At 36.3% G+C, this 24,592-nt stretch overlaps 1 protein-coding gene across 5 annotated transcripts; it reads right to left on the bottom strand.

Annotated features, from left to right (window-relative positions):
• Positions 1–1,004: 1,004 nt before the first annotated feature.
• Positions 1,005–23,927, bottom strand: LOC112563720 (glycerol-3-phosphate dehydrogenase, mitochondrial-like). 5 transcript variants are annotated; one of them, XR_003099108.1, is made up of 18 exons: positions 23,800–23,927; positions 23,000–23,166; positions 21,765–21,830; positions 21,022–21,184; positions 19,594–19,718; positions 19,177–19,274; positions 18,555–18,718; positions 16,246–16,549; positions 14,528–14,613; positions 13,864–13,971; positions 13,408–13,542; positions 11,955–12,133; positions 11,345–11,476; positions 8,892–9,050; positions 8,284–8,472; positions 7,903–8,001; positions 3,054–3,339; positions 1,005–1,769 (listed from the first exon to the last, which is right to left on the bottom strand). XR_003099108.1 is itself a non-coding variant. In XM_025238014.1 (18 exons), exons 2-18 carry the CDS (start codon positions 23,114–23,116, stop codon positions 3,336–3,338), a joined length of 2,166 nt encoding a protein of 721 aa, XP_025093799.1. In that variant the 5' UTR covers positions 23,117–23,166; positions 23,800–23,927; the 3' UTR covers positions 3,207–3,335. The 5 variants fall into 5 exon arrangements, 3 of the variants coding, with proteins under 3 accessions (XP_025093776.1, XP_025093790.1, XP_025093799.1); XR_003099110.1 differs by lacking the exon at positions 1,005–1,769 and adding an exon at positions 6,221–7,057 and having other exon boundaries at positions 3,201–3,339; XM_025238014.1 differs by lacking the exon at positions 1,005–1,769 and adding an exon at positions 5,500–5,537 and having other exon boundaries at positions 3,207–3,339.
• Positions 23,928–24,592: the final 665 nt, after the last annotated feature.

Raw genomic sequence — 24,592 nt, 5'->3', positions numbered from 1 at the left:
TTTGGATGGAGGATTTCTCTGGCAAAATTATCTGACATGATCCCTGATGATTGGTCTAATGGCCTACTGTCAATGTTATAGCTGTAGAAAATGACGGCAGAATAATCCTATGGAAGTTCTATGGGAAGTAACATCCAGACTATTATTTTCTTCTCGGTAAACGGACATTAAACGAAGGTAAGTGTACAGTTTCACTGCGACGATCAACGTGATCGAGTTAGTCATAACCCTGAACAAATCAAATATGATGTGCACACAAAGAGAAAAGAAAATCGCCGCATGTTATGGAGTATTCAATGCGCTCAATACGTAGTCTTACATTTTTGTCTTAATATGTCCTCACGTCTTATGAAAAACAACTTATTGTGGTACTGTGTGCAAATCTTAAGTATATACAAGCATTTATCGATAATGATAGCTAATGAATCTCTCCGCTTGCGAGGTGGAGCCAGCAACTAAGGCTATATGACGGCAAAGGCAGTCAGCCCTGTAAACAGATCAGAGAAAAAAACAGCGTGCCCGAGACGAGAACTGAACCCAGGGCATCCAGCCCTCGCTGTAGTGACAGGCGCTAACCGTTGCACCACCGGTTTGTTTATTTCATTGTCGTGCTGAGGTCCGTGCTAGGCGTCCCTGTTGAGTCTTCTGTCAAAGTTCAGTGCTAATGAAAGGTGATTATGTTCGTCACAGCCAAGCTCAACGTTCAAAGGTAAAGAAACGACCAGCACACAGTAGCAGAACCATTATTCTAAAACGGACAAACCTTTTGTATCTCTGATCAAGTTGAAGGCATCCATTTGTTTGTCGACTTTCGTCGCTTTCGATGACGGCTAAAACAACATGGGAGTTTCACAGGAGAATCTTCACGGTATGCATGCATTCAAGTTTTGGTAAGGAAATGTAAAGCGAACGGTTTTTCTGATGAACACTCATCGCCAGCACTTAGAACGAAATTACTGTTGGAAGCCTAGCACACAATAACAAACACAATTCCCACAAGACAGTGAAATTCTTGAGATATTTTTTTTTACTCCAAACGTTCTCACAAAAAGTCACGACATAAACAAATATGCAATGGAGTTACACAGTTTGGTCCTAGATACAGATGTTTGCCTATGAAGCAGTTTACACATATAAAAACTCCCTAAATAATAACAATAATATATACAAGGCTGAGTAGCTAAACCTTTGCACACAAATTAGACAAAATAAAAAATATCGCGCGAGAGAAGCATCTTCAGACGTAAGATTCACATCCTCCTAAAAAGTAAAAGAAAATTATATGCACTGACGGTTAGCTACGCTATGTTCCACAATGAAAATGATGAATTACTAAGATAACAGCCCGATATTATCACCGTTACCTAACAACCGAAAAAAATGTGTTCTTGTGTACAAAAAACAAAACCAGAAGACTGGATAAAGTCATGGACGTTGTATCCACTCATTCAAAGTACTCGAGTGGAAACAAATCAACTTTACATCAAGTGTGTGCGCGTGTGTGTGAGCGAACATGCAAGTGTTTTCACCGAGATAACTAATAAGTCATCTGTTACCTTAAACACAGGAAATCAAAACCAATAAAGAGAAACAATAAGGTATACTTATCTTTTGTAAGGTATACGCTTTTATTTTTATCTGTCTGGTGCCTGTGTATAGAATAATCACCTTCATCACAAAGTACATACGACGAAACACACCTAATGTAATTTTAATTTCCTTTTCCACTGTGCAGAGTTAGTTGAGTCCACTGATAATTGGGAACGACACTGCAACAAAGTTTTAGTCAACCTTGCACAATGTCAGACATAATGCTAAAACTGATGATTAGTTTTGGTCATCTCATTCTAGTAGACTTTTATCCAATAACTGTTAGCGTATGTGAAGACCCTCAAAACTTGCTGGCATTCAATAATAAACACACTGATGTCCCTTCTACAGCGAAATATGCTGGGAAAAAACGTTTTGCACCTTTAGCATATTCTGATCAGACAAGGACAAAATAAAGAATTGTAAATGATAATGGGGCTAAAGACAGCAAAGAATGGCATTATTTGACGAGTATTTTTCCATAGGCCACTAGGTTCTATTAAAATAAAAAAAAAAGTAGTTGTGCATATATTACTCTTTCTATAACGTGGCTCAACCACCAGCAAGATCACTCTTTAAATATAAATAAACGGTATATATATATTAAAAAGCCTCAGGACACACTACTAGTTACTACAGGGCATTTCCATGTTTTGTGATTCTTCTAGAGAAAATGTTATTGCCTGGCAGCTTTTGAAGTGCTTCAAATACTGTACTTAATAATCTTTATAAGTGCGAAATTGCAGCATCAGTAGAGCATATAAAATATAAACGTAATAATCTATTGTTATAAAGTATTATTCTATATTATGTTTTATTATTATACAGAACTTCTTCCTGTAGTATTACAACCAAATTATTGTACAACATAATTTTCTGTTATATATTTATATTCACGTCTGAAGAACCAGCCAGAAATGTCATATTCTAAAAATCAAAATCCATATAAAATTTCAAAGCCAGAGTATGGTACACTTTCCTACTCACAAAACATGTGTCAAGATATCCACACACTACATTATCTTTAAGAAGGCTCCTTATTACAGGTATCAACAGAAAACAAAACCGGTTCATTTATGTTACATAAAAAGTTACATCTAGCATGAATACACGTAAGGAAACAAGCAGGAAAATCTTCCTTCAAAAGCATTTTCTGTATTAGCCCAGCAAGCTCTTTAAGTGTGCTTGTAAGAAAATGTATATATTAATATCACCACTGCCTCCTCCAAGAAACAAAGACATCACCCACACACACACACAAAACATTGTCACTATAGAACAATTTATTTTGGAGAAATGGTAGCTAAGGACAGAAGAAAGAGAGAGAGGTGGGGGATTTTGATGCCATCTTAATTAAATGACAAGACTTGTTTTTGTTTTTCTTACGTGTGGGTTATAAAGTAGGATGAAAGAATTCAAAAGATGCTAGGCAGTGTAAAACACCCAAAGAGACACCAACTTACATCATTCTTAGGAATAGGTTTTTACAAGTGCAGCATGATGTCAACATCTACCCCACTTTTACAAAAACTGTACACTCAACATAATGCAGTCTGAAGAAATCATTATATTTGTGTGACGCATTTAGGACTCCAGTGATGATGAAAGTCTGTAAGAGGTGTATCACACGCCACCACCACTGCGCTCCACTGGGATTGGTTGAGTCTTGCCCTCTCGTTCTACACTAAACCGTGCGGCCATGGCCAGCCGAGAGTTGCTGACGGTTCCCATCTTCAAAGCATTCATCAGCTGAAATAACAGTAAAAGTAAAGAAGATTGTAGCTTGTTCCTTTGATCAGAAATGTATAAGTGGAAAAAAAACCACCCACTTCCCAACAACACACGCACACACCTTCCCCCCTCCTCTCACTGAGCCCTCCTTTTTGTCACCCACCACAACATCCTGAATAGTTTCCCATCAGACTAGTTAGATTAGAACAACTAGTGGGCATCCAGGCAACAACACTCTGGATCTGGTAGTGATATGGTAAAGATGCTGGCATCTGTTTCTAAGTATTGTGTATGACAATATAACAACCCCTCTAGATAAATGTATTTTATCTTAAGGTTCCCATCTTTAAAGCATTTGTAAAGTCAATGATGAGATCAGAACCTTGGGATAAACACTAGTTCTATTTAGGTGTCAGACTTAGGGACAAAATGCTATTTCAAGTATTATTTATAAAATTAATAGATGAAAGTAATCTTCAGCATTATAAAGTACTAATAGTTTGTTAATAGCACACTGAATAATAAATGTCCATGCTCTTTTGTCATCCAATCTAGAATTTGACAGGCTACTCATGCTTAAAAATGGTTAATGGAACCAACAACAGTTAACAAAAATATAATTCATGCAAAAAATGAGCAAGAGGAAAAAATCTGATACTTTTCAAATATTGCACAACATTTATCATCAACTGCCCCACACTGGCTAAAGTGATCTACATGAATCATGTCAGTGAGGTCAAGACATCAGCTAAAAACTCTCTTGTATTTTAGGAAATGGGATGATGTGGTATACTGTTAACCTCAGCCTATTCAAAGCCTTTTTGCGTGCAAGTCACCTAATTAAAAGGGTTTGAGGGGATGGCTGTGTCTCTAGGACATACATTCATCCCACCACCTGAGGGATAGTCAGGGGTGTGTCTGGTAGGGATAATGGCATAAAACACGTACAAATAACAACTGAAAATGGCAATGATATAATTAACAGTAAAATGATACTGAATGCTTCATGTTTTAAGGAAACAATAGGACAATATCTTGGGTGTTGTGTTATGTGTGCGCATGGGTGTCCAGTCACTTAATCCCCAGACACTTCATCCCCTAGACTTTTAATCCCCAGACACTTCATCCCCGACACTTCATCCCCTAGACTTTTAATCCCTGACACTTCCTCCCCGACACTTCATCCCCTAGACTTTTAATCCCCAGACACTTCATCCCCGACACTTCATCCCCTAGACTTTTAATCCCTGACACTTCCTCCCCGACACTTCATTCCCAGACACTTAATCCTTTATAAAGCATTATGTAATGCTTCTTTCAAAGCATTATGTAATGCTTCTGTGAAAGCATTGAATTAGAATACGTCATCCCCACACTGTATAGAGCAATGTGTGATGTGTGATTTCTAGTCACTGATTCTTCTGTAAAGCATTGTTTAATGCCTCTAAATGTCCAAAGAAGAAATACGCTGAATTAGCCAGGAGAATTAGCAACATTGTAGAGAGGTATGAGTCAATGGATCGTCTTCTGTACCTCCGATCATTAGCTTACCTTTCATATTGATTAACAGCAATTACCTCGCGAACACTCAAGAACAATTTTCATATCATATTGTTGAAGAACATTAAATTTACTAGCTTATATGAACTTTAACTAATGTTGTAGATGTTCAAATGACGTTGAAGTTAATAGCATGATTTGAATTTGAATTATTTGAATTTCAATTAAATTTTTCGCTGACTTCATAATTTTTATAGTTAAGGATTTAGTTTAGGGATTAAGTGTCTGGGCATGAAGTGTCTGGGGATTAAAAGTCTAGGGGATGAAGTGTCGGGGATGAAGTGTCTGGGGATTAAGTGACTGGGAACCGTGCGCATGAGAGATTTTTTGTGCAAATGCACAAACATATGCATGCTTGTGGATATGCACACACCCACACACAGTGAGAGACATGGATGAGGAGGGATGGTGTGTGGTTCCATACACATGCAACTGTTCATCCAAGACAAGCCGCCACACCAAACAAACAATTGAGATAAGCCATGTGACTGAGTTAGTAACTACAACAAAGTTTGTAAACACTTCTATGCAATATGACAGAAGTGTTATTCAAACTAAACTCATGTGAATCTTCCAGTAGGCAAGCTGTAAGTAGCATGTTTTCATCCCAATACATACACTGACTTTTTAACAGCTGCACGAAAGAGCATCTGAATCTGAAATAATGCCACAATTTGTGATGATCACAACAGTATATGCAAGCTGTCTATGACAATTATGTGTTTGCCATTGGGTAACTTCATGTACACATGCAAGCCAGTGCATGCACACAACCCCAACCCCCTTAAAATACATTTAGTATCTAGTTTATGCTGGTTTTTCTTTTATACTGGCTTACTATTTTACATGATGTGTGAAAAGCAACCACCAAAAACTGTCATGAGAAACATGCTGGGTACTTGTGGAGATTTTGTTAAGTCTAGCAGACCAGTGCAATCAAAAATGCTACAAGATTAGCTAGAATATTAAAATGCTAGACCCAACTCTGTGATGAGGAATAGTACAAATACTACTTAACAACTATAATACCCTAATAGAAATAATATTTTTATAGGAAAATCTTTTAAAAATATGCCTAAATAAAACCACAAAAATTTTCCTAGAAAAATTCAGGAGGAAAATTTGACATAAAACGGAAGCCTCTCTCTTAACTTTTCACAGGGAACTAGTAATCGTAACTGGAAAGCTGTGTGTGTGTAACAAAGACTGTAAAGCAAAATATTTAACAGATCTCAATGTAACAAAAGATAACAAAAAAAACAACAAAAAAACCAAAACAAACATAAAAAAAAGAACCAAAAAAACCCCTCTAACTTTCATGGTCCAACATACTGCTCACATTTGATCCCATCTTCACTTTCATGTCCGGGTGTTTTCTACTCCATGTAGTGCAATATTTTCAGATTGAAGTGGTGATTCATTTACTAAGTGTTCTGGCATATCTTTAAAAAGGGATGGGTAGAAGGTTGGGAGGGCAAGATGGATCAGCATCTTTAGGTAGAGGAACGCCCTTCCTATCTCATTTCAGAAAGTGGGATGGTAAGTGGGATGCCCTCACTAGCAGTGCAAGTCTAATGCCAATATACATATTCCTTTTTTTTTCTGGAAATTGGAGCATTGTATATTGCATACAAAGCAACTCTTTGAAAAATTATATTGATGCATGAAAGAGAGTACTTAAAAGTATTCTAGGCCTGAAACTTGTGAGTCTGGCTTCTGAGAACACATTCTAAATAGTACTTAGACTACTTTCTATCAAAGAACCTCAGCTGCCAGGATTGTCAGAATCGAGCAGGGGTACTAAACACCAATGGCTTTTTTTCCTTTTTTTAGTTCTTTCCTTTTTTCGGTTGAAAAGGGTGCCAGGAAGCAACCAAGTTAGCGAAATTTGCTGTGTTTATTCACGTTAAAAAAACATTTGCGCTTTCACAGTCAGGAGTCTGGATGCCGATTTCTCTTACCAGGGGGCTTAACATATTTCATGGGTTTAGGAGGAGGAGGAACATTAACAGGAGCAACATAAGGTTCAGGAGCACCACAACCACTTTTCTTTGGAGGATATATACAGTCTAAATCTTCTGGTGGTTCATCGTTCAGTTCTAAGAAAACATGATAGCATGTGCAGGCATCCTTCTGGTTTCTCTTCATCAGCACGTTTTTTCAATGCACTCAGAAGCTACAGAAAAATCCCATGTTATGTTATACCTTCCCATATAAGCAAAACTGACATAAAGGTGAATACTCATATTTTACATTCTCTAACCAACATAAAGATTATTTACATACATAAATGCATGTTAGTAAGCCCATACACTCACTCTCAAAAAGTCCCCAACATTTCACTAACTCCGATGAGTACACACTCAGAGGAGCATGTGATCTAAAAACAAAAGTTGAACGTCTAGGAGAAATATTTCTAGACAGTTTAAAGGTTGGAGCAAAGATAACTTTGGTTTTCATGGTACCTCATGTTAGGGCATTCCATTACATTGTATCATTTGACAAATTTAACACAATCTTTTGTTGTTAAATTTAAAAAAAAAAAAAAAGGGTTCCCTCTTAGCATGTTTTTGTGACATAACTATTGCTATTGCACCTATCAGTCATGCACAGAAAAATATGCATTTTACTTTTTATTCACCCCACTCATTTTGTGTTAAAGAGTGTATGTTTCTATCCTTTTAGAAATGAATGAAGCCTTTAAAATTGATACTTTTGTGGATAAATGCCCTTGAAATAATGAAATCTCCCACAACACTCAAGTACATGGACTGCAAATGTAACATTTTTCAGACAGCCCTTTTATCTATATATTCAGCTTTCCATCTCAGGCATGCAACAAATGTTTTGATGCTAAAATGTATCCATAACCTTGATAAAATTGAGCTGCTTAGTTGTACTTGCTACAATGATATTAATTCATTTTATCATGTGATGTCTCAGATAGTCAAGCTGTTGTCATACTCTTCTTCGTGTGGAACATAAATAAAAAAATCAAAGTGATCAGATATTTAAGTTTACCTGCAAGAATTCTCCTAGGTCAACTTGAGCATTGCGATTGAGATCCACCTCATTGAGGATTTCATGCATCTGGTCTTCTGACACACACTCTCCCACTTTCTGCAGTTGGGGAAACAAAAACAAAAATATTCTACATTTTTAGATTATTTCTCACTAGTTAGCTTCTCGTTATACATACTTGTAACAAAAGAACTATGTTTTATTGCTATGCTTAAAGCACAGCTTTTTTCAGTAATCCATAAAATATAATCAAAGTGCATAAGCGCACATAACAGTGTGTATATATCTATACTTTGATTGAGACTAAACAAACAGTATTTGACTAGTTTTTAATCCCTTCACTTCAAAAATAAATTTTGTGTTTTAAAAATCCATTCCAACCTCAAAATAGCTTCTCAAGTCATTAATAGTGATGAAGCCTTTGTTGTCAAAATCTAGAGACTTGAAACGCTTCACATATTGGTTAATTTCTTCCTTAGTGAAGTTAAGCTGTTGCTGGGTGCACATGCTATGTTTGATATCCAGGCCCATCTCTCGTCGCAAAAAGGTGTCAGCTCTGCAATATTCATCCTGCAAATATATATAAAAATCATAAAATAAAAAAACATCTTCAACATCATGGACCTCCAACACTCCTAATGGATACAGGTTAATAAAATAAACTTATTGTATCTGGTCTGGTTAGACAGCCATCATGGTTGGCCATTTCTTGCCTAGGTGGTCATACTTTAAGAATGTTTCAAAATGCATGTCTTATGCTTGCTAAAATGTTGGGTTAAGGGTTGAACAACATAAGCTGACAAATGGGAAACAATTTCAAAACTGAAGTAGTCCTATTTCCGCTTGAAATTTATGATGAAAATAAATTACCATGAAAACCCTACAATATCTATAATCATGACATTTTAACCCTTTAGTTTTCTTCCCACATCTCTTAAAATCAGGGATGAAGAAAAGCGCATAAGGTGAAATTTCTAAAAGGCTCAGACCTTTTTTCTGGTTTCATCCCATCCTAACTCCTGGGCCATGATATCTATAATTTTTGGCAATGCCTCCTGAGTTGCATGAACATTGCAGAATGCCAGTCTTGTTCTTCGTGCAATTATATCAATTGCTCTGCAAGCATACTCTCGAACTGCATATTTCACCTATAAAAAAAAAATATTATTTTTAAAAAGAAATTTCACCATTTATAAGGAATGGCAAGTTAAGTACTGTCATGCTAAAACATTTTCACTTAAAAGTTTAGCTTTCAAGAGAACCATTTACTTACAATCGCATATCAAACACAGCTCAGGGTCAGTTCATGAAGGCTGCTATGTTTTGTTATTGAAAGACATCACTAGTGCTCTTCTGAAGCAAGTATACACTTTCAGCGATTTATCGTTTGCAGTCAATTTACAATTTGAGTATTGATTTGTTGCCCTACCTTAAACTAAATACAAGGTACCGCCTAATATAGTAGTGTAAGCCCACATAGTGGTGCTTTGTAAACACTAGTTTACATGATGTAATGGCTCTCTTCTGCTTCAACTTCTTTACTTGGATGCCTTGATGAGGCGATGGAACAACAAAAAGCAATTTATATTTAGACCCAGTCTAAAGTCACTGAGTGGGAGGATCTCACTTTTGCTAAGTGGTTGAAGATGTACTCAAATTCTACATTCTTCACCTTGCATGATCTTACTGTATTCTTTGTACAAGAAAGCTATCACCACACTGTGTGATGTTGTGTCACATCAGTACTTCCATCTTCATGTTTTGTTTCTTCATTCATTTGATCTTTCTTCACAGTGCAAGGACATGACCAGAGGAGTTACTCTACTATCAATTAAAGCATTAGCTATAGAGCTCCCTCTCTCACTAAGAACACAAGAGCAAAGTGTAGCATACCTGGCCAATTACCTCCCCTGGATTACTCATCCCGCATACCTTTAAAAGGCCACTACCAGATTTTGACCAGTTCTATTTTACAGTCTAAAAGCTGATGCAACAGGAAGGAAGTAATTGTCTTATGTTGGTCAGGCCAATGTTCCCTTTGTGTCATCTGTTAGAATCTTGGCTTCATTGTCACTGCTGCATTGACCTTAGACAAGTTGCAGTTTTCAGTCTGCTTACTACAAGCGCTCCTTAAGACTAGTGCCATCCTCATTGTTCTCTCTCGACAAACTGCTAATGCTCTTTCTGTGTTCATTCTATCAAGGCTTGATAACTGTAATTCCTTACTCCTGGGCTACCCTGCATACCCAATTCCCAAACTTCATTTAGTAAAAGGACTAAGTTACTCCTCTTCTCCATCCTCTGAACTGGTTGTGATCACATTCATAGGAGTTCAAGTTGTCCCTGTTCTGCTTTAACTTCTTTGAAGGTGATCATTCTATTTCTCAGAATTTCCTTCCCCCATACCCCAACCACTGTTTGTAAATTATGATGGCTTTATAGTTAAGGTGTGGCAAAGCAGTGGAACTCCCTCCGTGTTTATATTTACCCCTTACCCACCACTGAGTCTTTTAATTATACATGCATTAAAAACACATCTTTTCCATGAGTAGTACTTCTAAACAGAGTCCACTACTAACCTGTTCTCTAAGTGATCCGCCAACTCCCTTTCAAGCATCCAAATGTGTGTGCTGACACTACCAGTTCAGATACTTTCAGGTTATTTCTAAATTTTCTGGGGATGGCAGGTTTTGCTGCTGTGTTCCATCCACACTCCCACCCTTGAGTCAGGCAACAAGACTCCCAGGACAGCAGTGGCAAAACAATGCATGACAACCACGAGACCATCATCTCATGTGGCCAAGGCTACTATGAACTCCTGTCCTGTACACACACCACCTGGCTGCCAATGCCCTACTGAGCATTCTGTTTTCACAAAAAAGGATGCAAGATAAGCTTGCCTCCTTTCTGTAAAGTATGCCTTTCCACAGATTGAAGACTGCCAGCATCTCACAGATTACAAGCCTGACATTTACATATTAGCCATCAGCTAACATCCCTCCTCCCTCTCTCCTCTGGCATCACTTGACATTTCTTGTCAAATGGGTCTTGCTACCTCACAAACTAGGGTCAGTTACTTTTTCTTCACGAAAGCGTATGCAAATTAGCCTTCTTCATGAACTGGCTCAGAAATGTGAACAGGAAACTATAACAAGTAAATGATTCTTTTGCAACCTGAAATTGTTAACTGGAAGTCTTTCAGAAAGTCAGTATCTATCATTCAAGGCTTAATTGTTAGTTTACTTACCACTTAAAAAAAAAAAGTTAAATGCAGAGAAAAAAAATGGTTTTCAGTTTTACTTGGAATGATCTTTAGATGCAAAATAGTCAAACTTTTATCAAGTATACAATTGTTTTGACAATACTGAACATTTATTCTGCTTTAAGTTCACACAAAAATACCCATATCCACATATAAAACAAACAACAAAAAAAGACTAACCTCTCCTTCAATGTATGGAAACTCCTCATGAAGTCGTCTGCCCACAACTGGCCAGCACTTGCCTGTTAGATTTGACAGCTTAGCTACCATGATAGCTTTATCCCCATATGTGTTGGCAAGATGCTGGGCTACCTGCCAAACATTGAACACACAAGGTTGGAGTTTTGCTTGTATCCAAATAATAATTTGATCTACCAGCATATAATAAAAGCCTCTCAGACAATATTCATGTACATACTATAAATGAAATGATCTCATACCCATACAGCTTCAAAAGAATGGAACAATTTAATTTTAATTTAAACACCTAACTTTTTTAAGGAAAAAAAAAAAGATTTTCTTGAGTCTTTGAAAAGATACAGGAGTGATGCTTATTTATAGAGTCCTGTAATATTTGTGTGACGTATCTTTAAGTTTCATGCACTTGGGCCCACTTGTTTAAGAGCTTATTTGAATGCATTTACTCAAATTCAAATCCCTGCGATCAATACACAGTTTGTATTTCAAAGCATGTATACTGTGATCAAAAAACATGCTGCAATTGAAAGTTGAGTAAAGGATTGCTGTAGTTTTACCGCACTGACAGGACTGAGGAACAAAATACTGTCACCTGATTTTCAAGTCCAAAGTCCTGCACAAGGCGAATGAAGAGAGTGGGTGACCATCCATGAGCCCCATCCAATAACAGCCCCTTTGTACGGCAGGCACATGTGGGCTTGAGCTTGCACACCTTTACAGCCCGGTCCACTGTTTCTTCTGCCATATGCCTGTACGTGGTCCATTTGCCGCCTACACAAATACAAATTGCCATGTGCAACAGATGTGAACACAGGAAATTACACGATAGTGTAAACACAAGTACGGTAAAACCTCCATATTAAGACTTCCTGAAATCCACCAAAATCAGGTCATAACTTAGAGGGGGTCAAAGTAGGGACATCAACCAGTCTGCTTTCATTCCATAAACCATGACTTCAAACACCCATCATTCATTATTTAAAAGTTGGCAGAAAAAGACATTCTTTTAAAATGCACTATTTATATTTTTAAAGTGATTTCTCACCTCTGAGTTGAATTAAACCCTCCATGACCCATCCAGCATAAGAACACATATTGTCCCAACACCGAAAGTAAAATTGACCAGGCCCAGGCTAAATGATTGCCATAGAGTAATCCCCATTTCATAGTAACTGAACCTCTGCACACTTAATAAGGACTTAAAAACTAAAGAATATTGAAGACAAATACATTTTGCAACAACTCACCCGGTATCCAAAAAAGCAACAATTTAAAAGAAAACCAGCTATGCATCATTGTGTGATTTGTTCTCTGAACATGTGGTGCAAAGGAGATATTTTTGTTTAGCATGACAGTAGCTGAACAATGCATGGCTCTGTTGATAATAATTGACATTAATAGCTACTCGTCTGGATGGATTTGACTTGTGTTGGGATGATATGGTAGAATGGAATGCTATGGTTTGGGTCAAAATGACAGGTGACCAACAGAACAAGCAGTCTCTTTCAAAATATGCTTATATTACAGGATTTCTGCAAGAAATCTTAATATAGAGCAAGCAGCCAGCCAGAAGCAGTATATTTTAAAATGTACTTAATTTTTTTTAACACCCAACTTTTGCAAAAACATCTAATAGAGCATAAACTGTTGGTCATAAGTCAGATTGGGGAGGTATCTGTAACAGAAATGATGTTTATATATCAAAATAAGCCCGTTAAAATTTATGGGTCATAACTAAAAGGCGGTCATAATCAGGAAGGTCTTAATAAAGAGGTTTTCCTGTACAAGAGTTACTGTTCTTTGTTTAGTCATTACAAAAGCAACAACCAGTCCACAATAAAGCAGCTTCACTCACATACACAGTGGGATAGATGTTAGCACATGCTGGCTGATGTGCATTTATAATGTACTCCATAAAGTGCTACTGCAACTCTGACATACAAACATCACATACTTCCACTGATTCAATCTATAGCAGTTAAGTGCATCATTTTCAATTCATAAAATTAATTATTGAAAACTCAAAGTTATAATGATGGCCTTACCAGCAATAGTGATCAAGCGGCTTGGAGAAACCTCAATGACATGATTTCGGGCTATTGACTGGGTATCAGATTTGGAAGGGTCTATCACTAAAGGACGAATACCACTCCAAGCTGACAGCACATCACCACGACGAACTGCATGAGAGAAACTGATAGATTTTATGCTCAACTCTCTATTTGCTAAGTCACTGTGGAAGAGACCAATATATTTAAAAATTATTTCTAATGATGACAGGAAATGTGTCATTAAAAAAAAAAAAAAAAGTCAAGCTAAACTGTACTTTTTACTCACACAAAAATATCGCCATATTTACGCATTGCTCATATCAGCTTTAGAATAAGAAAGAGACTAGAGAATCCACTATGCAAACAAACAAAATGGAGATTACATACATTTCTTTTTAAAATGAGAAAGCAACATATAGACCAATTCCAGTTTGAGAACACATCACTCACCTTCAATATCAGAACTAAGGTAGTTTTTAATTTCATTTAGAATGAACTGAATCTCAGACTCAGTGGGCTGGGGATAGTCTGTTACCTGGCAGGGAGTGTCAGTTGTTCCTGCAATAAAAGTAAAAACAATTCAAATCAACTAGCTATATTTGTCTCAAAGTTTAGCTTGAAACTGCATCCATAGTAATGCATCTAGAACAGAATTATTTTAAAACTGATTTAAAGACAAAAGCCTGAATCAGCGAAATGTCGTTCAAAGCAGATGACCCTACTCTAAAGTAGACTTTTATTCCTAGACAAATATGGTGAAAAAAAAATAACAAAAAAAACAATAACAACCCATTTTTAACTAATGACAGAATAAAATTTTATTTTTTATGACCTTAACCTTTAAAAAAAAAAAAACCTCTTGAAATAAAATCACTGCACCTAATCAGCAAGATAATGAAAAATGGACTTTCTCAGTTTTTGTGTAACCAATAAATAGACATATAAATTTCAGTCCAAACTCGTTAGCTTGCTGCTATACAACAAAATGTTGAGTGAGGCAGAGATGGTGACATAAAAAGAGTACATATTGTTGGGATATATCCCTTCTGCCACAAAAGTGGAGCATGAAAGGAAGGACTGGCAAGATAACAAGTTAAGATCATGCATGCCATACCTGCTACCGTTACTTTCTGCCATGGTAAGAAAAAGATCACTCGACCATCACTAGTGGCTGGATCCAGCAAGCCCATGTTTTCTGGACTATGACAATAATTAAAAAAAAAATAAAAATTAAAAACAACCCAACTTTTGCAGTTAGTGATCTATTAAGTGTTTAGTGTGTTAAAATGATTCACTTACTTATTAGCTCTCTCTGTGATGAAGCACATATCTCTGTCGACTTTTTATTTAAATTATCACATTGTCAAATGAGAAATTTTAAAGTATCATACAGACTGAGAATGGTTCTATCTTAGTCTATCTAGCTCCCATTATATGCAGCAACAGATTAGCAAAACTATGATTCAAAAGAAAGATCTATACACTAAAGAACAATATAAACTGGCACAGATCATTGTTCATATCCCCCCTTAAACGATAGCTATTGACCTGAATCATATAGAAAATTTCTAGGGGCAAGAATCATTTACTTTCCATCAATGTAAAACAGTTTCAGGCTGATTCAAGAAAGCAGACATGTTCAAAAACTCTTTCATGAAAGAAAGCCAGTGACTGTGATACATGTAGGCATACCAAGTGGACAAAAACAACAACAAAAAAAAAAAAGATGTGACAAACATGTGATAAAGGACTGCTGTAGTCTCAGAGTCTGGCAGATGACATTAGTGTTCTATCTCATTGGCAGCAACAGGCACAAACCAAACTGAGTAAGCTAGCAGAGAAAATGGAGAAGACTGGCTTAAAGGTCAACAGAAAAAAGGCCGAAGTGATGAGAATCAATAAAAAGCAGGAACTCCCAATCCAACTTCAAGGAGAGAACATCCTGGAAACAGATCGCTTTGTGTATATGGGGAGCATTGTCAACAATGACGGTAGAGTGGATGATGACATCAAAAGCTGCATCAACAAGGTCAGGCATGCTTTTAACAGCCTACCGCCCATCTGAAACTCCGGCATGATCCTTCCGCAGTAAAATCCACATCTTCAACACCAATGTAAAAGCTGTCCTACTGTATGGTTCTGAAACCTGGAGAGTGACAAACACCATCAACAAGCTCCAGACGTTTACCAACCGATACCTATGCCATATTCTGGGAATAAGATGGCCTGAAAAGATCTCCAACAGCAGCCAGTGGAAAAGAACCAACCAGAATGCCCCTAGCCAAGGCATCAAAAATAAAAAAATGGGGCTGGATAGGACACATCCTGCATAAACCAGCTGACACCATTGTCAGGCAGCACTTGACTGAAACCCTAAGGGAAAGAGGAGAGCTGGAAGAGCAAAGCAGACTTGGAAAAAAACTGCAGAGAAGGCAAAGGATGCCCTATAAAATGACCTCGATGCAGCAAAAACAACAAAAAACCAAAAAAAAAAAAACAAAAAAACAAAAAAAACAATGTCTAAACTTTGCCAAAAAAAAGCATGAGTTGCAGTATTTTTATTATTCTCAAAAACTAGTTTTCTTATAACGATTTTATGTCTGAGGAATCAATTAGTCAACAAATGCAGTCTTTGGAGTGCATGAGGCTATTGGTTTTTAAGTCTATGTTTTAACTTGTTTTGTCTTGAAAAAAAAAATGTATGTCAGTTTGTGAACTTTCACCTGCATATTTTCTGACATTCAACAGCAGACAGCAACCTGCTCTGAAATCTGTTGCTTCCTAAAGTAAACAAGTGCATTGCAGCAGCTTTTGATAAGCAGAAACAGATACCTGTAGTAATCTGGAAGCACCACATGAACTCCAGAGCTAGGCTGGCAGATCTTGGGGGTACACTCATCTGCCATCATGCGAATTCGATCTGTGTAAGGCCCAGTGGCATTAATCACACACTTGGCTTTTACATCCCACTCTTCGTCAGTCAAAGTGTCCTTGACTCTTGCACCACACACAACTTCTCTGCCATCAATTTCCTCTTTGAGAAGTTTAAGGACCTCTACATAGTTCGCGGCAGAAGCTCCATGTCGTACAGCTGTTACAGCTAAGGACACATTCATCCTCGCATCATTATGCTGGCCTGCAAAATAATGTCCCCAAAAAAGCTTCTGGATGATCTATAATTAGGTTTTTGTATATGATACTAAAGATATAAGCAACACAAAATTCTTCAGCGCCATGCTATGTTTAAATTACATAAAACAATTTTTGTACGTGGTTTTCACATGAAATGAGTGAACCCGAAAAATAGATTCAAAATATAACTCTAAGTATTTCAGACAATGAGGAAGTATATCTAATGATACGTTATGGAAACATGAGAAGTACTTGATCTGTGTCTTAACTCAGGGGTGCCCAACCTACGGCCACATCCGGCCCGCTCATTTCAACCAGACACAACATATTTTCATTTTTAGTGTAATAATTCTTGAAAAACCACCATGTTCTGGCCCACGAGATTGTATAATGCGGCCCTCAAGTGAGAAAAAGTTGGCCACCACTGGTCTAACTGCATCTTTTACAGTGGATAACACATTAAACAATACATAGAAAGGATGAGTGGATATGCATGCATCCACACACATATATACTATAAGCAGGAGACAAAATGAGCCCTGGGACTGAAATATAATCAATCCCAGACAATCCAAAAGAATTTTTTTTTTTTGTACAGTTTGATGATAATGAAATCTGAAGAATTTTTAGTAATAGCAATGTAGTTATTCACCACTTATGAATAATCTGACAATGCTGATAGCTGAAAGCAAATATTTAAATTAAGAGATAGATATTTCATTAAGCTGTTCTATTACCTATCTAGTATAAGCTCCATGTGAGGTAACTTGCATAACTGAACAGTTCCTATTACTCATTAAACTGGCAGCTCACCATCTTTGCCTTTGGTCTTATCATTATTATTACTACTTCAGAATTATCTCAGCAAAACTTATAAGGTCACATTTTTTTCAGCTAAAACTGTTCTGATATGACAGGTGTCCTTTCATCATAGGTTCCTGCATTCTTTAAGATAGGAACAGTAGAGATTTCCTCAAAATAAGACAGTTACAAAAGAGCGTAAATATAAAGTGGCTTTATAACAAATCTGGTAAGTGCACAGAAGTGAACATGCTGTTTATCAAAGATGCTTTAGCATGTTTTTACGAAAATGTAACAGATGCTAAAATTCAATTTAAAAAAAGTTGGTTCAAACTGAGAGTTTTATTTATTTATAAATATTATTGTAACTCTGAAAGAAATCAGTGATTGTGGTTTCAAAGCAAGAGGAAAATTAGGGTTTTAAAACACTTTGAGAGCTTTCACAGGTTCTTGCCATGTACTATGAAATGTATGAGAGTAATCACTTCAGGACTGAATTGGGACAAAGGGTGAAAGTCAGTAACTTGTTAAAAAAAAAAGTCTTTAAGAAATAAACCTTAGGTTATGCAGACAAAACAAAATCTAGGATTGGTGAAAGGCAAGTAGAAGCAATCACACTGATACCATGAATCTACAAACTGGCATATCTTTCATTCTTGCTGTGCAGGAACAGTCCTCTACTGCTACACTAAGATCGTGATAAAAGACCTTTGTTTTCCTGAAGTTGTCAAAAATCTCATTTTCTGCTTCTATCATGGAATAGCAATATATATTGCTTAATTTTGAAAATCTATCAGCAGACATCCATAATTTATTGCCTGTGATGTAATTCTTCATAACTTCAACATACTGCTCAAATATCTGCTCAAATATTTACAGTTTTCTGATTTCCAGCAGATACTTTCAAGACTTTACTTTCTTTAATGACATGACCATATTTCCACTTTGTTTCAAAGGCAGGAAGTTACTACAGAAACAGACATGTGACAAATTCACATGTGCATGAGATTTGAAAAAGATGAATACACATAAACCAACCACAATGCAATAATTATTTCAACATGGATTACAGGACCACGAAACAAAAGTAAAAACTTTCAGTTCATGACAGGTAAACTGTAAGGAAACAATTTTCTCCAAAAAACTTTCTGTTCCCATCTGCATTCAGCAGGTGTCAATCTCAATCTAGATGACAAAATTTCACATACCATCATAGTAAACAATAGCTCCCATTAGCTTATCCTTTTTCAACATGGGAAAAAATTCAAGCGCCTTTGCCTTGGTGAGGAAATATGATGGCTTAAGCACTTGTCCTCCAGACACTACATCATACATTTTGATTCCAAACCAAAAGTAGGGTACCTGCCACCATCTGTAGAAGTAAATTACCATAACTTTTAAAATTCAAAGTTTAGAGATTCTTCATTACACTAAAAATAATAAAAATGCATTTCTTTGTAGGATAGCAAAACATTTCCTAAGTATATGATTAGATCTGATAGATGTGAAGTGCAATAAATGCATGCAAGTTTCATGAAGAAAGAAATCTTCCTAAAATATATGTGTTACAAGTGAATGTCCACAATATTTAATGAACCACAATGTTTAAGTATCTCAAGCCTGAACTACCAAAGATGCAACCTAAGAAATAAACCAAAAAAAAAAAAAAAAAATAAATAAAAAACAAACAAACTAAAAGAACAAAATGTTTTTGGACTTTAAAAGCAATTCACATTAACATAAATTGTGCATAAACTGCCTCAGTTTAATACACATAAAAAATAAATAAATAAACAATTTCCACAAAGTGAATTATTTACAAGTACTAACTTATAAACAGGCAGCATGATGGGTAATGGAACTGCCAGATGAGGAGCTATATTAACGAGATTAGATCGCTCTGCCAATGCTTCTTTCACCATGCGATACTGAAATCATACAACAACCATAATGACGCAAAGACCATCATACTACAAAGCTACTATCTTTTCTCTGAGATTCAACCACTCAACATAAATGATGACACATTACAAGTTTACAAAACCTCTTGGGAAAAAAGCAACAATTTGAATTCATTATCTATCATAAATAACCCACTCAACAATGAAATTTTGTGAATTTTATTTCAATGGTGGGAATTCTGAACTAATGTTATAAATTTTAACTGAACAATTAATTGGATAATTGTGCATGGTGATGTAATGCTTTGAGAAGAAAGAGCTGCTTTTGATGAAAGTCAGCAATTGCCTGTTCCAAATCCAGGTTGAAGATAGCCTTCTGCAAGTATCTAACACCACCATGGATAAGTTTTGTACTGCGACTGCTAGTGCCAGATCCAAAGTCAAATTTTTCCACTAGTCCAGTCTTAAGACCTGTAAAAGAAAATTTAACACATGCTCTGACATCAAATGTTATACATTAGTTTAACTCTTTGACTGTGACATTGTTAACAAAAAAATCTAATGATTTTGAAAAATATATCATAATAAATAAATGATATATCATAGACAAATATAACAGAATTACAATTAAAAAATAATGAACAAACTAACATTTCCAAGCTAACAGATTTCTTTTTTTGTAAATTGATAAGAAATACAGAGTATATCATAGGTTTTATAAAATATTTTTAAACACAACTTTGACAAACAAAAGCATCAAAACTAGATGTGGCAACGAAAAATTAATTTAGTGGAGGTGGTAAATCATAAAGATTTGTTTGCACTAGTCATTGCTGTCAAGTTAAAAATAACTTAAGTGATTTTTTTCTTTGCAGTTATTTAGCAATACATTAAGGTGGTCTTGACATTCATTGATTTCATAATTAGTTGCCCATCTTTATCTTCTTTTTTATCTGCAATTTCTGCTGGTTATGAGAAACTATTCAATTTGGAAATGTGAAGCTAAAGATCTGTAAAGTTACATCTCTTTATGATAAATCATTCTTGGGTAAAAATGATTGATTTCACTTAAGTTAGTGCAAGATATGGTCCAATGCATTCTGCAGAACAAGTTGACATATGACAATTTACACTACATATTCCAAAATTACTTGTCTGCAAATACTAATGCAACAACTGACTACTTTTTTCTGTGTGCATTCAAAGTAAAATTGGTGTTTCCAGTAAGCAAGCAAGTCTGACATAAAAGTGCTTTAGGCTGGCTTAATGCTTTTCACTTCAATCAAATATGAATGGTCACAAAAATGGTGTAGTTGGCACAGCAGCAAAAACTCTGAATAAAAAGACAATACAGCTTAAAAAAAATTGCTACTAAAACAGGTATCAGATAGTGTCTGTTTAACTACCTTCCTATCATTTGTAGAACAGGGTATAAAGGTTGAAGGATTTCTCTCTGCTCAGAGTCACTGCTATGATTGCAACGGCAACACTCTAGATATGTGTGCATCCCTCTTCCCACATGCAAATATTCTAGAAGGGTTTGCGCTCCAAGAGTAAAGGAAAATTTATCCTGTGTGTTTCAGATTTATTTAAAATGATTTATGGCATAATACTATGCAGGAGTTTTACCACTTTCATGTTAAAAAAAAGAAGTCAGTAGAAGGCCAGGACTTGTACAATATGTATATTTATCAACTTCTGCTGGCTTTTCAGCATTAATGCAGCTTCACACATAAAAATATGTATTAAGGCAGTTTTTCTCTGCTGACCATACCCCTTGTCACAGCATCCAGGGCCACTCCAGTGCCTGTGGCACCACCTCCAATGACAAGTATGTCGAATTCCTCATCACGTAATGAATTGAGAATTTCTTGTCTTGGAGGTAAGGGTTTGTTCATCAGCCTAAGTTCATCTTCTGCTGCCTTTATTGTATCCCCCTGTTGCATTGTGAATTAAAAAAAAAAAAACAACTAAATTTCACAATCTCTCCAAGATGCCATATTAGCATTATCAAAACCATCCAATATCATAAGTTAAATGCATAAAAATAATGGTTTGAAATTTAAAGTTCATGTTTTGTTTCTGCAATTAAATACCTGATAATTGATTTTTAAGAATAAAGATGGCTGTATTTTACATGCTTGAAGCAAGTATTTACTTCATTTAAAAATTGTCATCATATACTGAATTTAATCCTACTTTTCAACATTAAAAAATTTGATTTATTTTTAATGCAAAAAATTCTTGATCTGATACAAATAATGACAGCCAAGTATTCAAAGTCAGCAGTAACATGATCTCAAACTCTAAAGTACAAAACATCAAGCAAATCTCAAGCCAAAAAGCAGCAGAGATAACTTGGATAACTATGGGAATGAAAAATAAAATAGCAAGAACTGAGGGTATAATTTCCTCAATGTGCCTCAAATTATGAACAAAACTTCAGAACATTTATTATCAAGCATCATCAAACATAAAAAGAAATCAGTGTGAACTTCTTCAATTAATCATCCTCACCTGATCTTCTTCAATAACACAAAATCCAAGCTTTCTACTTATTGTGTTATAGGTACTTGAAAATGACTGGGTAAAGGCAATACAATTTATTAAAGAAGTTTAATCAAGAAAATATCAGAATAGACCAATATTTTACAACAGTAAAAACTGAAGAGTATTCTCGACCACCAACAATTAAATTTAAAAGTCATTGCTGACAGTCAAAGGAATAGGCATTCCTTTTAACAAATATTGGTTAATTTTGAAAGACTTTTGAAACCCACCCTTCAGATGTCCTTTGATCGATTATTGTTAATAATAGGCTTTCGCATATTTACATACTTTTTGACATCCAGGAAAAAAAAATTAAATCTATAAATTTGCATAATGATAAGTTGGTGTCAGACTGAGATGCTAAAGTATTATTAGTATCAAACAGTGTAACAAAAATTCTTACAGCCTTAAAATGAAGTGAAATGCTATAAGAGAAATAGATTAGTAACAGAGGTTAGCAAAATTAATGCATGACATAATAAAATAATAATGGTGATAATTTAGAAAAAAATCAGAAGTTATTGCAGAGCTGCGTAAAAGTCATGGCAGGAAAAAAAAAGCAAAGCCATGATAAACAAAACCAATTTAAACCAGTAGCTACTAAAATTTACTAGTTCCTAAAGGCTTTTATTTCAAATTTGGAACTTTCTCCCCAACTCCTCAGAATGAACATGCACACACACACACACTTACTCTTGATCACTTCTCCACATATCTTAACCCAGCGGTTCTCAACCTTTTACTTATGACTCCCCTATGACGAACAAAGGTATGTCCGCGCGCCCCCCTTAACGAGCAATGTAAGCTAATTTCACTAATACGGATATAAGAAACTTTTAAAAAATGACAACCTTTCGCGCCCCCCCCCCCCCCTGTGGGGGGAGGCCTCCGTTTCAGAACCGCGGTCTTAACTGCTGGCAGCTTAGAACCCCCCCCCCAACCCTTAAAAAAAATCATATACCCATTAATGAGGAAGAACAGGATAATGTAAATGAGGGACATCTTTCTCTTCTGCATTTGATGATGGCCATTATACACTCTCTGTCAGTTTGGTGGTCTCCAAGAAACTGGCTGTTCACCATAGGACACTGCTAGTCCTCCAGAGTTTGGCATTCAAAAGAGTTAAATGTATATACAGAATGTTAAACAAAGCATGGATTTCAATTACATCTACTGAAAAATTTGGTGATGCATATCCTTACCTGGGATCGTGATGCAATTTCTGGGTAAACACCAGCAGTCAGCAACAAGCTGCCCCCCACTGCAGCACCAACATATAAAACCTTCTTTAAGGTTCGAAGTTTAATTCTTGGTGGCATGATGATGAGTGTCGTTTATTCCTGGTCTGTTCTGATGTCAACTCATCCTCCTGACAAATACATGGACAATTTTACCCATTCTACTGACGACTTTTTGCCTGTAACACTGACATACCATCTGCCTTCCTTCAAACAAAATGTCTTATTCTTACAAATAATTCTAAATAAAATATATTTAATTCTATACGTACAGATCAGTATAAACTGGCCATATTCTTATAAGACCATAAAAATTAATAAGCAATTTTCAATAAACTTACGTAACCTGATATTTGTTTTGTCTGCTTCAAGCAATGTGAAAACGTGTTCATTTCGGTCTCATCGGCTGCTACAATTTCTAAATACTACTTTAGAGTTGTTGCTGATCATGATTTCTACGCAAATAACAAGCGTGCGTGCATACATGTGTGGACCATCCCGTTCATGTGTATGCGTGCGTTCGTTTGTGCGTGGGAAGGTAGAGTAGCAAGAGAAATGTCAAGAAAGCGCGATTCCGTTGGTCTCCTAATACTGAACATAACAAAACTATTGATGTCGTCAGGGTCAGCTGTTCATTTTGATCAGCGCAAAAGGTGATTATTTCATTCCTTGAAGGTTATCCTGGAAACACCTTCATAATCTTACACTTAAAGCAAAACGGTTGTGTGTTTAACAAATTCTGTTGATGTAGACAATTCACTTACTGCAACGATGTTATTGCAAAGGTGTGACCAGGCCGGTGTTGTGCACCGGAAGCTTCTTCGGTTAACCGGACAAACTTTCTCGTGACCTTGCTGATGTCTCGCTTAGGACGAGAAGTTAATTGAATGGAAAAGGTCAAGAGTTCACGGGGTGGGAGGCGGGGTAGTTCCGATGACACCTAGAGTTTCCCAAATCATTGAATGACGATTATGAATATCACAACAGATTGCGCTTACTTTTGTGATTGCGAGATACGGTTAAGAGAGATTTGCGTCTTTTTAAAATTTTTATCTAAAAGTTATTGACATGGATTATTGACCATTACTTCTTCTCTGGGTCTGGTCTAATAAGCATTTTTTTGTTGTTGTGTGTGCTCGGCCTATCAGTTCAGTAAGGAATTTCTTGTTCCTGCATTTTATTGCTGTCCTTTAGCTGTTAAGTCTTTCAGTATACTGTTCTGGTGTCAAATTTTTCAGCTGCTAAATATGTCTAACCACTCTTCTTCTTAGCAATTGTTCTTGTCTTTGGTTGCTCCTCATGCAAATGTGGACTGTCCTTGCCAATATGAAGAGGAGAATCCAGGCATTTGCAAATGAGTGCCTGAGGAGACTGTTCTGGCTCTTGTACAGAAAATCTAAACCAGTGAGTTTGTACAAAGCACAGGCTCCTTACTTGTAGGACACCAGGAGCCCCTGCTTGCAGCTGGTCTTGTATGACTATGTGACCCACCATGACATCTTGTCAAAGACTGTACTTCAAGATGGCCTAGAGAGTGGTCAATGCCGTGGTGGCAAA

The sequence above is a fragment of the Pomacea canaliculata genome, linkage group LG1 (assembly GCF_003073045.1).
Source record: "Pomacea canaliculata isolate SZHN2017 linkage group LG1, ASM307304v1, whole genome shotgun sequence".
NCBI classification, from domain to species: domain Eukaryota; kingdom Metazoa; phylum Mollusca; class Gastropoda; order Architaenioglossa; family Ampullariidae; genus Pomacea; species Pomacea canaliculata.
The sequence above is the reverse complement of the archived record's forward strand: the minus strand, read 5'-3'. Positions and strand labels throughout refer to the sequence as shown.